Source organism: Brassica oleracea, chromosome C3 (assembly GCF_000695525.1).
Source record: "Brassica oleracea var. oleracea cultivar TO1000 chromosome C3, BOL, whole genome shotgun sequence".
NCBI classification, from domain to species: domain Eukaryota; kingdom Viridiplantae; phylum Streptophyta; class Magnoliopsida; order Brassicales; family Brassicaceae; genus Brassica; species Brassica oleracea.
Window position 1 is genome coordinate 43019252 of NC_027750.1, and position 13589 is coordinate 43032840.

At 36.9% G+C, this 13589-nt stretch overlaps 1 protein-coding gene across 1 annotated transcript; it reads right to left on the minus strand.

Annotated features, from left to right (window-relative positions):
- Positions 1-7948: 7948 nt before the first annotated feature.
- LOC106328270 (probable CCR4-associated factor 1 homolog 9) lies at positions 7949-9159 on the minus strand. Its single transcript, XM_013766682.1, has one exon. It carries the CDS (start codon positions 8973-8975, stop codon positions 8136-8138), a length of 840 nt encoding a protein of 279 aa, XP_013622136.1. The 5' UTR covers positions 8976-9159; the 3' UTR covers positions 7949-8135.
- Positions 9160-13589: the final 4430 nt, after the last annotated feature.

Sequence of the window (13589 nt, forward strand, 5' to 3'; positions counted from 1 at the left end):
ATCCAGTCCTGAATCTAATCTGTCACACTAGGACTGCTAAAAAACGGCTAACCGCTGAACTAGACAGCTAGTGAGCATTATCAACTTGCGCCTAGGGCTTAACTAGAAGCATCGATCGATATTGTCTTCTGACAATCGATCGATATTTGTGAAAGGTGTATCGATCGATATCCCTATAGGACCATCGATCGACACTTTCTTGTGATCAACAGACGACAGTTGAGATCCAAGATCTAGTAAGTTAACCAGTGAAACATTGTCATCGCTGATCACTGTGTTTAAGGGGTTGAGCTCTAATATATCATGCATGCAACTGATAGACATCTATAGGATTATAATCTCAAACACCTGAATAGAAACCCTGCATCTAATACCTTTCCAATAAGTTACACCCCCAATCATCTTGTTAGTCGAGCAATAGACTTGCTCAATTAGGATTGCTATTTACTTATAAACCATAAAACAATAAACACTTACAATTAATAAATTACTAGATTTAAGCCATCTAAGACATTCATCAAGAGAGGTGTTGTGACTTGCACTCTTTTCCTTAGTTTGGTTTTGTCCCAATGGGTTTTCCAAACAAGGTTTTTAATGAGGCTTGGACACAACACTTATACATGAGCCTCTTGATGAAACTAAGCCTAACCAGGCCCATTTCCTACTCTAATTTCGTGCATGAAGAAACCAGGAGCCTTTTCTTATTTTCAAATTTAAACTTAGTCTTTGTTTTAAATGTTTTGTGTGTTTCCAAGAAGCTGTGCATGTACAGTCTTCTTCTCATTATATTCTGATCAAAACTCTCAATAAAACCATCAAACTCTTTTCTATTAAAAATTATCTCTGAATCTTGTTTGATCAAAGCTTGTCTAGTGTATTTCGGTTCTTCCTTACATTATAAGCAAATCTGATAGTCTGAGAGCCATTTCCGCATCTCTTAGAAGTATCAACTCAATCCCCTGCTTATTTCACCATCACAATCATTGGAGAACATTCAGGGACGTGATCATCTTACCTAGGATCACTTCAAGTGGTATCAGAGCGGATCTCCATCATCAGGTTGTGTTTTTGCAGTTCTGCAACTTTTAGATTTTTCATATTCTCTTATCAGATTTGTTCTAAAATCTAGATCTTGCTAAAAACGTGTTTATTAGGGTCAGATCTACCTAGAATAAGTTTTAAAATTGCTAAATAATCTGATTTGATTTTCGAAATTGCAGAGAAAAGAATTAGGGTTCTTCATGAAAATTTCAGAAATCGGATTATTCTAGATTCAATCCCATTACTTTCTGTTATATTATGTTTCTTTGATCTCTTTTACTGGTTTTGTGTTTGGAAATTCAACAGGAACCATGGGAGAAGAAAGCAATCAGAACAATGGAATGGATCAACTACTACTTGATGCTTTGACTGCACGCATGACTACTGTGATGACTACTTTGATGGATCAGAGACTAGAGAACTTCAGAACTGAGGTTGTCCACTCAGAACGTGAGAGATCTAGGAGGAGTCCAAACCAGTCTGCTTCGGAAAGCTATTATAGTCATACCAACAGATCCAATGGCACTAGGAGAAGGAGGCGTGATCAGGAAGCAAGGCCACAAACCAATGATCCTCTTGGTGGTTTGAAACTGAAGATTCCTGAGATTAAAGGCACTGCTGATCCAGAAGGGTATCTAGAATGGGAAAAGAAGATTGAACTTGTGTTCAATTGTAGAGACTACACCACAGAGTACAAACTGAAGCTTGCGTCTACTGAGTTTAAAGACTATGCCTTGAGTTGGTGGGATAACCTAGTTACAGCAAGAAGAAGAACGGGAGATCTTCCTATTGAAACATGGAATCAGATGAAAGTAATCATGAGGAAGAGATTTGTGCCGAGCCATTACCACAGAGAGCTGCACTTCAAGCTCAGAACACTGTCTCAAGTTCGTGGAGAGTTACTTGTCGCAAGAAGAACACTGAATCTGCAAGCCAAAACTGTTGGAGATGAGCAAAGAGAGAATTTGTTTCATACTCGCTGTATGGTTCAAGGCAAGGTGTGCAGTTTGGTTATAGATGGAGGAAGTTGTACCAAAGCTGCAAGTGAAACCATGGTTGAGAAACTTGGTCTGAAGATCATGAAAAGACCAACCACCTACAAGTTACAATGGCTTAATGATGAAGGAGAGCTGGAGGTAAAACACCAAGTCAAGATACCATTGTCTATTGGGAAGTATGAGGATGATATATTGTGTGATGTCTTACCAATGGATGCTGGACACATACTGCTTGGAAGGCCTTGGCAATCCGATAGAAGAACTCTTCATGATGGGTTCACAAACAGATCCTCGTTTGAGTACAAGGGAAAGAAGACTGTCTTAGTTCCTTTAACACCGCAAGAAGTCCATCTAGATCAGATAGCTTTGAAGAAGAACAAAGTTTCATCAGAATAAAAGACAAAACAGGCTGCCAATCTGTTGCTTCAACCTAAGGGAAGTTCTTTACCTCACTTGCTGTTTGTTTTTAAAGAATGTTTAAACATAACAAAGCCGGTGCAGGATCTTCCTAGCAAAATACAGATGCTTATGCAGGAATTCAAAGATGTTTTTCCAGAAGAAGCTCCACAAGGATTACCACCTATCAGAGGAATAGAGCATCAAATCGATTTTACTCCAGGAGCTTCACTTCCAAACAAGCCAGCTTAACCATGTTCTTAGATCATTTATAGGTCATTTTGTTGTGGTTTACTTTGATGACATTCTGATCTACAGTAAGAACTTGGATGAGCATATTGAGCATCTTAGAAAGGTTCTAGAAGTACTTAGAAAAGAATCCATGTTTACTAATCTAAAGAAATGTACTTTTGGAGCAGATAACCTTGTCTTTTTAGGTTTTGTTGTGAGTGCAGAAGGTATCCAGGTTGATGAGGAAAAGATCAAAGCAATCAAAGAATGGCCAAGTCCAAAGACAGTTGGTGAAGTGAGAAGCTTCCATGGTCTAGCCGGATTCTACAGGAGATTTGTCAAGGATTTTAGTACTTTGGTTGCACCACTGACTGAACTAATCAAGAAAAACGTGGGGTTCAAGTGGGAACAAGCACAGGAAGAAGCATTCCAAACCTTGAAAGAGAAACTCACCAGTACACCAGTTCTTTCTCTCCCTAACTTTTCTAAAACATTTGAAATAGAATGTGATGCATCTGGTGTTGGTGTAGGTGATGTGCTTATGCAGGAGAAGAAACTTATAGCTTTCTTTAGTGAAAAGCTTGGAGGGGCTACTCTGAACTATCCAACGTATGACAAAGAGCTCTATGCGCTTGTGAGGGCTTTGCAAACATGGCAACACTATCTCTGGCCAAAAGAATTCGTCATCCACACTAATCATGAGTCTCTCAAGCATCTCAAAGGACAACAGAAACTGAACAAGAGACATGCTAGATGGATTGAATTCATAGAAACCTTTCCTTATGTGATCAAATACAAGAAAGGTAAGGAAAATATAGTTGCTGATGCACTATCTCAAAGGTATGTTCTCTTAAACACTCTTGAAACCAAACTACTTGGATTTGAACATATCAAAACTTTATATGCCACTGATTCTGATTTTAAGGATATGTATGCTTCTTGTGAGAAGTTTGGTCGTGGTAAATACTTCAAGAGTGATGGTTTTCTCTTCTTTGAAAATAGACTATGTGTGCCTAACTCCTCTTTGAGAGATTTGTTTGTCAAGGAAGCTCATGCAGGTGGACTTGGAGGACACTTTGGCGTGGCTAAAGCACTGAATGTAATGCAAGAGCACTTCTATTGGCCACATATGAGGAGAGATGTAGAAAAATATTGCGAAAGGTGTGTCACTTGCAAACAGGCTAAGTCCAAAGTCCAGAACCACGGTCTGTATACTCCTTTACCCATTCCTTTGCATCCATGGCATGATATTTCAATGGATTTTGTTGTCTGGTTACCTAGAACTAAAACTGGAAGAGATTATGTGTTTGTAGTCATTGATAGGTTCTCTAAATGGCTCACTTTATTCCATGTCATAAGACTGATGATGCTGTGAATATTGCTAATCTGTTCTTTAAGGAAATTGTTAGACTTCATGGAATGCCTAGGACAATTGTTTCTGATAGAGACATTAAGTTTCTTAGCTTATTTTGGAAAACTTTGTGGTCTAAGTTAGGAACTAAACTGTGTTTCTCTACTACCTGTCATCCACAGTTTGATGGACAAACTGAAGTTCAGTTGGGGGTTGAACAGGTATGAAAAGATGAAAGCGAGTGAGGATATTATGGGGAGAAGAACTGTCGCTGGCAAGGTTGTTAATTAAAGCTACGGTACTGCTAAACACCAACAAAGTTCTCTCCATTTGAAATTGTCTATGGTTTCAATCCTTTATCACCTTTGGATCTAATGCCTTTACCTTTGAGTGAAAGAGTTAGCTTGGATGGACAAAAGAAAGCTGAACTTGTTAAGCAGATACATGAGAAGGCACGGATCAATATAGAAAACAAGACCAAGCTGTACGCTAAGCATGCTAACAAAGGAAGAAAGGAGATGATCTTTGAAGGAGACTTAGTTTGGATACACCTGAGGAAGGACAGTTTTCCTAATGAAAGAAAATCTAAACTTATGCCTAGATTGGATGGTCCTTTCAAAGACATCAGGAAGATCAACAACAATGCCTATCAACAGGATCTCCAAGGTAAGTATAACGTGAGTTCAAGGTTCAATGTTACTGATTTAGATCCTTATTGTGCAGAAGAAACGGATTTGAGGTCAAATCCTTCTCAAGTGGGAGAGGATGATGTGATCTTTGGCTAGCAATGGAACTGAAGAGATGGACCAGCTTGAACCAAAGCTTAAGGAAGTTGAAGAAAGAACCAGGGAGCTGCTTGAACCTGAGGAAACAAATGAGAAGGACCTAGAAGTACCCATTGGTCCAATGACAAGATCAAAGCAAGCAAGATTTCGACAAGCTCTTCATCAACTACTTCACACTATCCAGGGCAGTCTAGAGTGTGCTTATCCAACCACACTGGTTGTGATTCAATCTAAGACATTCATCAAGAGAGGTGTTGTGACTTGGTTTTGTCCCAATGGGTTTTCCAAACAAGGTTTTTAATGAGGCTTGGACACAACACTTATACATGAGCCTCTTGATGAAACTAAGCCTAACCAGGCCCATTTCCTACTCTAATTTCGTGCATGAAGAAACCAGGAGCCTTTTCTTATTTTCAAATTTAAACTTAGTCTTTGTTTTAATTGTTTTGTGTGTTTCCAAGAAGTTGTGCATGTACAGTCTTCTTCTCTTTATATTATGATCAAAACTCTCAATAAAACCATCAAACTCTTTTCTATTAAAAATTATCTCTGAATCTTGTTTGATCAAAGCTTGTTTCGTGTATTCGGATTTCTCCTTACATTACAAGCAAATCTGATAGTCTGAGAGCCATTTCCGCATCTCTTAGCAGTATCAACTCAATCCACTGCTTATTTCACCATCACAATCATTGGAGAACATTCAGAGACGTGATCATCTCACCTAGGATCACTTCAGTCGCGGTTCTGTAGAAGCTGATAAACGTTGTCGTTCTTGGGGTTATCGCGGAGCTGGGATATCCCATGGTCATGAATGTTTCGTAGGAGAAGACGTCGATCGAGCTTCTAGTGTCGATAAGTACCTTTGACAGGCGGGTTCCGCCAACTTCGAATTGGATGAAAAGCACGTCATCATGTGGTTTGTCGATCTACAAAGTTTCATGCTCGTGGAAGACGATTTCAGTTTTTGGAAGGGTCATCGTCTCCAGTCGTGTTGGTCTTTTGATCAGTTTCATGTGTTTTCTGTCCAGGGCGTCGCGTCGTTTTGGTGTTCTTTGTATGATATTAATATGCATATCATGTCGATTGACACAGGGTTTTCTGGGCAGTCACGCAATAGGCCTTCGAGACGATGTTCGTCCGGTCATGTCCCTCCTTAAGGCTGGTTTGGCAGAGGTTTGAGCGTCGTGTAAGACATAACCATCTCCGTGCTTCCAAATCTAAGATCGGATTCTCAGCAAGGATGTCTTTCGTTTTTGTCCCCATAGACGGTGCTAAAATATGGATCCTAAAACACACACTGGATATTTGGTAGTGATTGTTTGTAAAGATTAGGGAAGAAGAACTATGAGGGAAACAATATCTTCATAATACAACGATGTAATCATGCTCAAGTTAACGAAAATGGATTTATATATAAATGGTTAAGGGATTTTACAAGGTATATTGAATACAGTCAAACCAAACTAAGCTAAGGATTAAAAAAAAAAAGACGAGTTCGAAGTCGAAGTTGATATAGTTTAGGAGGTCGATGTTGATGGTGATAGTCTAGGTCCAAGAAAGCGTGAATGTCAATCGGTTTCCTCATTATTTTATAGCTCAGTTCAATTGTTCTATTTGTCTACAATTGTCTCCCCATCTCCTAGTGCAGTTATAAGTCCATCGTGATCTTCAATGACCTAGTCAAGGTCGAATGCGTGATTCTTTCTTTCGTAGTCGAGTTCATTTTTCCTCTCTTTATATTTTGGCCCGTGTAGATCTGGGGAGATGCGTTGATCCTTTCCTCAACCCTTTTGCACTATCTACACATATGATACTGAAAAATAGAATGCGTGAAGGTGGAACAATGGTTAAGGGTTCAAGGTGGGTACTAGTTAAAGATGAGATAGCCATTCATGATTTGCAAGATGGGTAAAAAGAATAAGAAGTCATGAGTGTAATCTTGTTTCCCATATCCTGAGTGGCTAGTTCTAAAGATCTTTAGTTAGTATCATAATATCAATAAAACATGCATTTCCCAGACAAGATCACCAGTAGACATTATTTTCATAGATTACTTCCTAGATACGTTAGTATAAATCTAATCTTATTTTTCGAGCGGGTTTCGAGATCCTTCACCATCAAGGAGCTGGTTTGTTTGTCTTAATTGTCATCTCTCCGAAGGAGGGCAGCTATCATGCCTTTCAGCTTGGTTAGAGAGGTGTATGCTATTTATGTGCTTACTTTTGCTCGGTCAACTTCAGTATTGTTCATGTATGTTGATTGTTCCGCTTCCATCACAATTAATATATATATATATATATTATATATTCTGATATAGTGTTAAGTGATTCATTTGGCTATGAAATTGTTTAAAAAAAAACAGATAACACTAAATTGTGAGAGTGAAAACTCACACATCTAAATTTGTTAAATAAATTCAGAGGAACTAAAACTTTTGAGTTAGAATAATGCAAACATAATATGGAAAATTGTTTTCTATTGCTTATTAAAAAAAAACTTTTGTAAGTCTGAAAGTGATGATATGCTTAGTTATAATGGCAAGGAGCATGAGAACAAAGCCATTGAACCGTAAGGCTGAGAGCGGTTTTCTATACAATCGTATGATAAAAGAGATAGTTTAGCTTTGTGTCCGATGGACAAACCGTATTATACTCCCTCCATTTCAACGTAGATGATGTTTTAGGTGATTGTTTTTGTTTTTTAATAGATGATGTTTTTACGTATATAGGTAACTTTAACTTTATTAAAAACTGCGTAGCCAATTATATTTTTACTATTTTTTTATAATTAAATAAATTAGCTTTAAATTAAATTTCAATGATTTTTTTTTTTAGAAAATATAATTTTTTAATATGTGCGTAAAGAACCAAAATTTTATCTACTATGAAATGGAAATAGTATTTTTTTTAGAAAATTTTAATTGAAATGAAAACCCGCGTTTAACACGTATCAGAGTCTAGTAAAATTTCAACAGTATACGTTCCACAATTTGAAATCTCTCCACCATCCCAAGCCTTAATCTTATACTCCTAGCAAATCTCTCCCTTCGATAGACATTAGTTAGGTTGTGAATTCGGACCTAGGAAGAGTCTCTTCTTAAAATTGGGCATTTCCTTTCTGTTCCCACAATTTAGTACAACCATCCATCCTTTAATTGTATTTGTATATAAGTGCCTAGTGCGTTTCCGCAGGTCAAATCTAAGAAACAAATTAACCAAAAGATATCCACTTTATAATTTGCCTTTTATTTATATTTATTTCCACAGTAACATTTACTGCAAGGATTAATTAAGTTAATGAATTAAATTTAAGTTACAAATAGTCGATAATCCTTTAGAAAACCTCAAGTCCGTACAAAACACCTGCGTGTTTCTCCGGCCCATCTTGGAGAAAATACAAATCTCTCATCCTCTGAAACGCGTGCCACGTAAGCAAACTATCCGAACCGGCTTGGTGACATTTTCCAACCTCCCGGCTAACCTCAAGCGTCCTTGCCACCCGGTCTAAACCGCCGTACAATTTCCTCTCGCAAAACCTCATCATGTGTTTCATGTCGTACACGCGTTCTCCGAACAACGCTTTCATCATGCGCTGAAACTCACCCAACGCGCAAGGTAGTTCCCGGCGCGTGAGAATCTTCATCAGGTAACCAAAATCGTACGCGCTGTGAAACGTCACCCAGCTCACTTCCTCGTTGCAGACAAGCCCCGACGACATCATCAGCTCCGCGAACCTCTGGGAATCGACGCCATCGCGGCAGTTCCGCTCGAAATCAATCCCTTGCCGACGGAGAAGCTCGATCGAATCCGGAGCGTGTGCGTCACGTGCCACATCGAAATCCTTAAAATTAAACTCCCAGATGAACCGCCGGCCAGCACCGAGATCGGGGAGGTTACCGTCGGCGTCGGAGAGAGTAAGACCGACCTGGATGAGGCTTAGCGCGTCAACATTGGATTTGAGGAGGCTGTAGAGATCGGCCGGGTTTCCACGGCGGAGATCGGATTTGAAGATCACACCGGGAAACTCAGTGTCCATCGAGACGAAAGGATAATCGTCTATGATTCCGCTGATTAGCTCAAACTCTGATTCGAGATTCTCCGCCCAAACCTCGCGAATCGCGATGGCGCCGCCTGGTTTGTTTCTCGGATATGTGTCCAAATTGATGATCGTCATTTGAATCTTATTCAAGGATATTGGTAAAACTAGATTCTGAGTATTCGTCTTTGATATTTGAATTGAACGTGTAGAGTCTATGATGTATATATTTGTGTGTAAAGAGTGAAGGGTGTTGCGAGGAAGGAGACGTGAAACGCGTCAAGTTGGACTCAGATTCCAGTAACGTCCTAACTCTGTGACTTGACCCGGTCCAACTTGGCCTCCTCCCTCTTGTCTCCAATTATTATGCCATGACTTAAATTAATTGATTATACCTTTATTTATTGAAAGTCCTTCTCTTGTACTCCATTATGATGTATTGATGTGACAACATATGTATATTTGGATACATACACTGTATGCCTAGCAGCAAACATATCATTAAAAAATGTTTGTTCAGATGATATTGATATTGGATTCACTGAATCTTTATGCTAGGACGACAGTTTGGGATGATCGGATTCGGATATAAACTTCCAAATTATTTGGGTAATTCTATTTTAGTAAGTTATACCCCTAAAAGAAGAATGGTAGTGTAAATGTCTTTACTTTAGTGAACTCGTGGATTAATTAATGTTTTAATATTTAGTGGGAGTATTGAACCCACGATTTTAGAGAGTTTTGGAAATTTTTTTATAATCCTATGCTATTGAACTGATGATTTTAAATAATTTTCTTCAAATCAAAGTGTTATTTAACGTGGAGTTTATGTGAAATCATTTAAAATTATTTATAATTTCCTGTTATTCAATTAATAAGTTGTAAAACCTAAATGAAATCTAGTGTTATTCAAAGTTAAACAATATTTTATAGAGACAATGAGTGTAATATACCCAACAAATGCCTAAATTGGCCAAATACTTATCTCTGTGGATAACCTAAAAAGTAGTATTTTTTTGGTACGGATAGGACAAAAATACTCATGCTTTATCGAAAACAGATTCGGCAATAGTACAAGGCGTGTGTCAGACGATGGACGGCGTGACAGACGACAGACTGTTGGATAGAGAAGTCAATCGTACTCCTCATGATGATGATTGTGTCGGTAACTTTCTCCTTAACTGATACGGGAACCATTATGTGTTATACTTGTTATTAGCAGAAACATGTGGGGTTGTCGGGAGACTTGGAGATGCAAGTGACAAAGGCAAGGGCAAGGAGACTCGACCAGACATTCATGGAATTCAGTTCTCGTAATGTCTTCTGTTATACTTTAACTTATTTTTTGTACTGCTATCATATGGTATTATCCAGATATGTCACTGCCTTATCAGACACGCGTATCAATACCAAAAAATATGATTTAGTAGGTTTTGTGGATAATAAGTGCTTAATTAGAACATAAATGTCAGTATTTGGGAAAAGCACTATGATGGTTTTATGAAAAAGTGTTAACAATGGTTGATTGCGTTAAAGCTCATATGTTACCAACAAAACAAAAGGTTCATACAGTCGATAAAGGATCCAATTCCCTGCAACACAAATCGTTAACAAAAGAACTCGTGTGATAGAAAAATAAACATATTTTCGTGTCAATATTTTTGGTATATAATTTTGTAGTAAGAAATAAACATATTTGCCTTATCGTTTTTTTTCATTCGCTTCTTTTTCTTTAAGTTTCTTAACATAGAGAGATAACATAAACATAATTTATTAACGAATGCATATTCTCTGTACATGTAAACCAATATGTTAGCAGCCAACCTAGGATTTAGAAGGTAAATAATACAATGTTTTTACATATACACATACTTATGATGTATTAAAGTATAGGTTAATCTATATTGATAACAAATACATATGTCAATATCGCCTAAATCTATACATATCTCATAAAATAAGATAGTTGAGTTAATAGATATCCGTTACATTAAAAGTTAACATTTAGACAAAGAAATAGCAAGTAACAGTTGCTAGGGGTGTTAAGCATGTTGTTGGATGGTCGACCATGTCGTTGGGTGGTCGACCATGTCGTATGGCTTGCTCAGAAATGGCGGCAGAATAGAGCTCATCACCACCGTCGTGGAAGCAGAGGAAGAGTTCGCCGTAGGTACAGATTAAGGAATCGATCCCATTTCTAATCCCAAAAGTAATCAAAGATGTCATATTTATCGATGTAGAGATATTGAGGGCGAGGTTCTTTTTCTTCTACACTTATTCTCTACTTATTTTATGTCTGTTAATAAGTTTTTCTTCTGTTTCTCTTTTTTATATAAACTGAAATCTATTTTTAATTCTAGAAAGCAATGGAGTTTTTGCAAACGAATGTGGTGATAAGGAAAGAGTATTATGACGCAGAATAGAAAGGCTAGCTAGTAGAGTAGACATGTCTGACGCAGCACAGAGGGTATAGGTAGTAGAGTCAGTGTAGGGTATATGGGTAATATGGGTAATATGGATACGTTAAAAAAAAAGAAATAGAGAAGGGTATATCTCTAATATTAGACTCAGTTAGAGGCATTGACACCAATTTCTCTATTTTTAAAGAGAAATTTGAAAATGGATTTTAAGATCTTTTGTATCACATTTTAGTTAAAAACTAGACTTTGACCCGTGCGCTCGCACGGATGTTTGTTCATGTTTATGTTCTTGTTATAGATTCATAAATTTTGACAGTTGTGTGTTTTGCTTAATGTCTTTAACGTCTATTTATGAACTATGAGATTATATTTTTCTTTTATTGTGATTTTATTCATTTTACTTCGTAAAGTAAAAATTAAATTGTGAAATATTATAGTTTCTTTTTTTGTGGGTTTTATGAAATTATACTATTAATATTGGGATTTAAAGTTGAATATTTTTTGAAAAATACATTATTTAGACAGAAACATAAAAAATAATAAAAGCAAGTTACGAAAAAAAATTTCAAAAACAAATACAGCTTTTTGCAAATTTTATTTAGCCAACGTAATTTAAATTATTGAATAGGACTATTTTGTTATCATTAAAAATTGGTACATCATATTTTGTCTATAGTAGACATTTTAACCTGAATGTCCGTGTATCTTTTTGGGGAAAAAAAAAGCATAACTTTCTAAGGACATGAAAAGCAAAAGGGTTCACCATCAACTAACAGATATTTAGAGCTACCTCTGCGTATATGTGACGGAAGAAGTGTACATAGTTCCCTCACAACTGTTGCACGAGCAAAAATGTTACTTTCAGGTCTTTCAGCTCTACCACATGTTGCACCTGATGAACAATACCAATTCATTGTTGACGTATGCAGCAGCCATGTTGATCAATTGCTAGCAGGAAACAGTTTTGAACTGAAACTTTAGTATAATAATTCTGTAAAGAACAAAAAAAAAGTGGATAAAAGAAAGAGTGTCATATTCTAAGACAATACCTATTTGGAAAAGAATGACTCAGAGTCCATCATGTCTACCTTAACTTGTACCACAAGCAATACAATTACCATGTTTAGACTGCTAAAGAACATAGCATACAGAGATTGGGGGTGTTTTCCGTCGTATGACTTCTTACAGAAAATCATGAACTTAGGAAGACAGTCACTGCAACATTAAAGAGGAACTTGAAACATCAAGCGGATATACTTTGAATATATTCCTTCAACTTACAATTTCGAATAAGACAGCCCTTTAAAACAAACAAACAAAGATGAAAACTTACTCTACGGCCATAAAGAAAGATTCAGCACATTAATACATTCTAATAACCAACTTAACTGCTAAGATAGATCCTATAACTAACAAAGAGCAACCATAGAGTATGAAAATACTTCCAGAACTTAAGCAGAGTATTGTGAATGAGATGCTTACTCATTTCCGCGAGAGCTGAAACTTATTAAATCATTGCATAATCACATGTTTAGCACTGTTTCTCCTTGTAAATGTAACTACTTCCATGCTTACAGCTCTGACTACCAGCATAATTTGTTCTTCGGAACAAACAAACCTCAATAGCGACTGTACCTAATGGATTCTGACAATGCCAAAAAGAAAGAACTTTACCAAATAAAAACACTTGAGAATAAAAGCAAGTGAAATTTCACACACATTTTTTTGCTTCGTCTTTCCTATAGTGCCAAACACGACGTAATCAAGCTCAGTGATACCATATCTCAGATCTTAAGATTAAAAAAAAACAGAGGAATGATTGATGAAATACCTATGAAGGAAGGAATGATGCCATCTTCCATGGTAGTTATCTCATCAATCAATCAAACGTATTGACATGTCGGTAAGCCTCACAGTTAAGATATCGTTTCCGAAGCATCTGATGTTGGAACCGCTTCGGCGGCAGACTTTTTTAACTTCAACAAAGTGAGTCAATGGTGAGTTAATTTTCCGGCTTAGCTGTGAGTGATATGTTTACGAACGATTTATATAAATACCTTTAATGAAATCTCTCTGTTTAGGTTTAATACCTTTAATAAAACTTCTGTGTTTTAATCCAATGGCATAAGTATGTAATTATTGAGAAAAACTCAGGGGTATTTTCTATTTGTACTCCACTTTTAATAGATTAGATTGCTTCCATAGAATATCACGTCTATATGTGGTATTTGCAAAAACCTAATAAAATTTTCTGAGAAACAAACATACATAAGCATTCATTAGATTTTTCAATAGAATTACCACTTCCAATTAACAAGAGTTTCATTTGATT

Bases quoted from the DNA above. Each gene is read 5' to 3' on its own strand.
- LOC106328270 (XM_013766682.1), bottom strand. From the start codon at position 8,975: ATGACGATCATCAATTTGGACACATATCCGAGAAACAAACCAGGCGGC.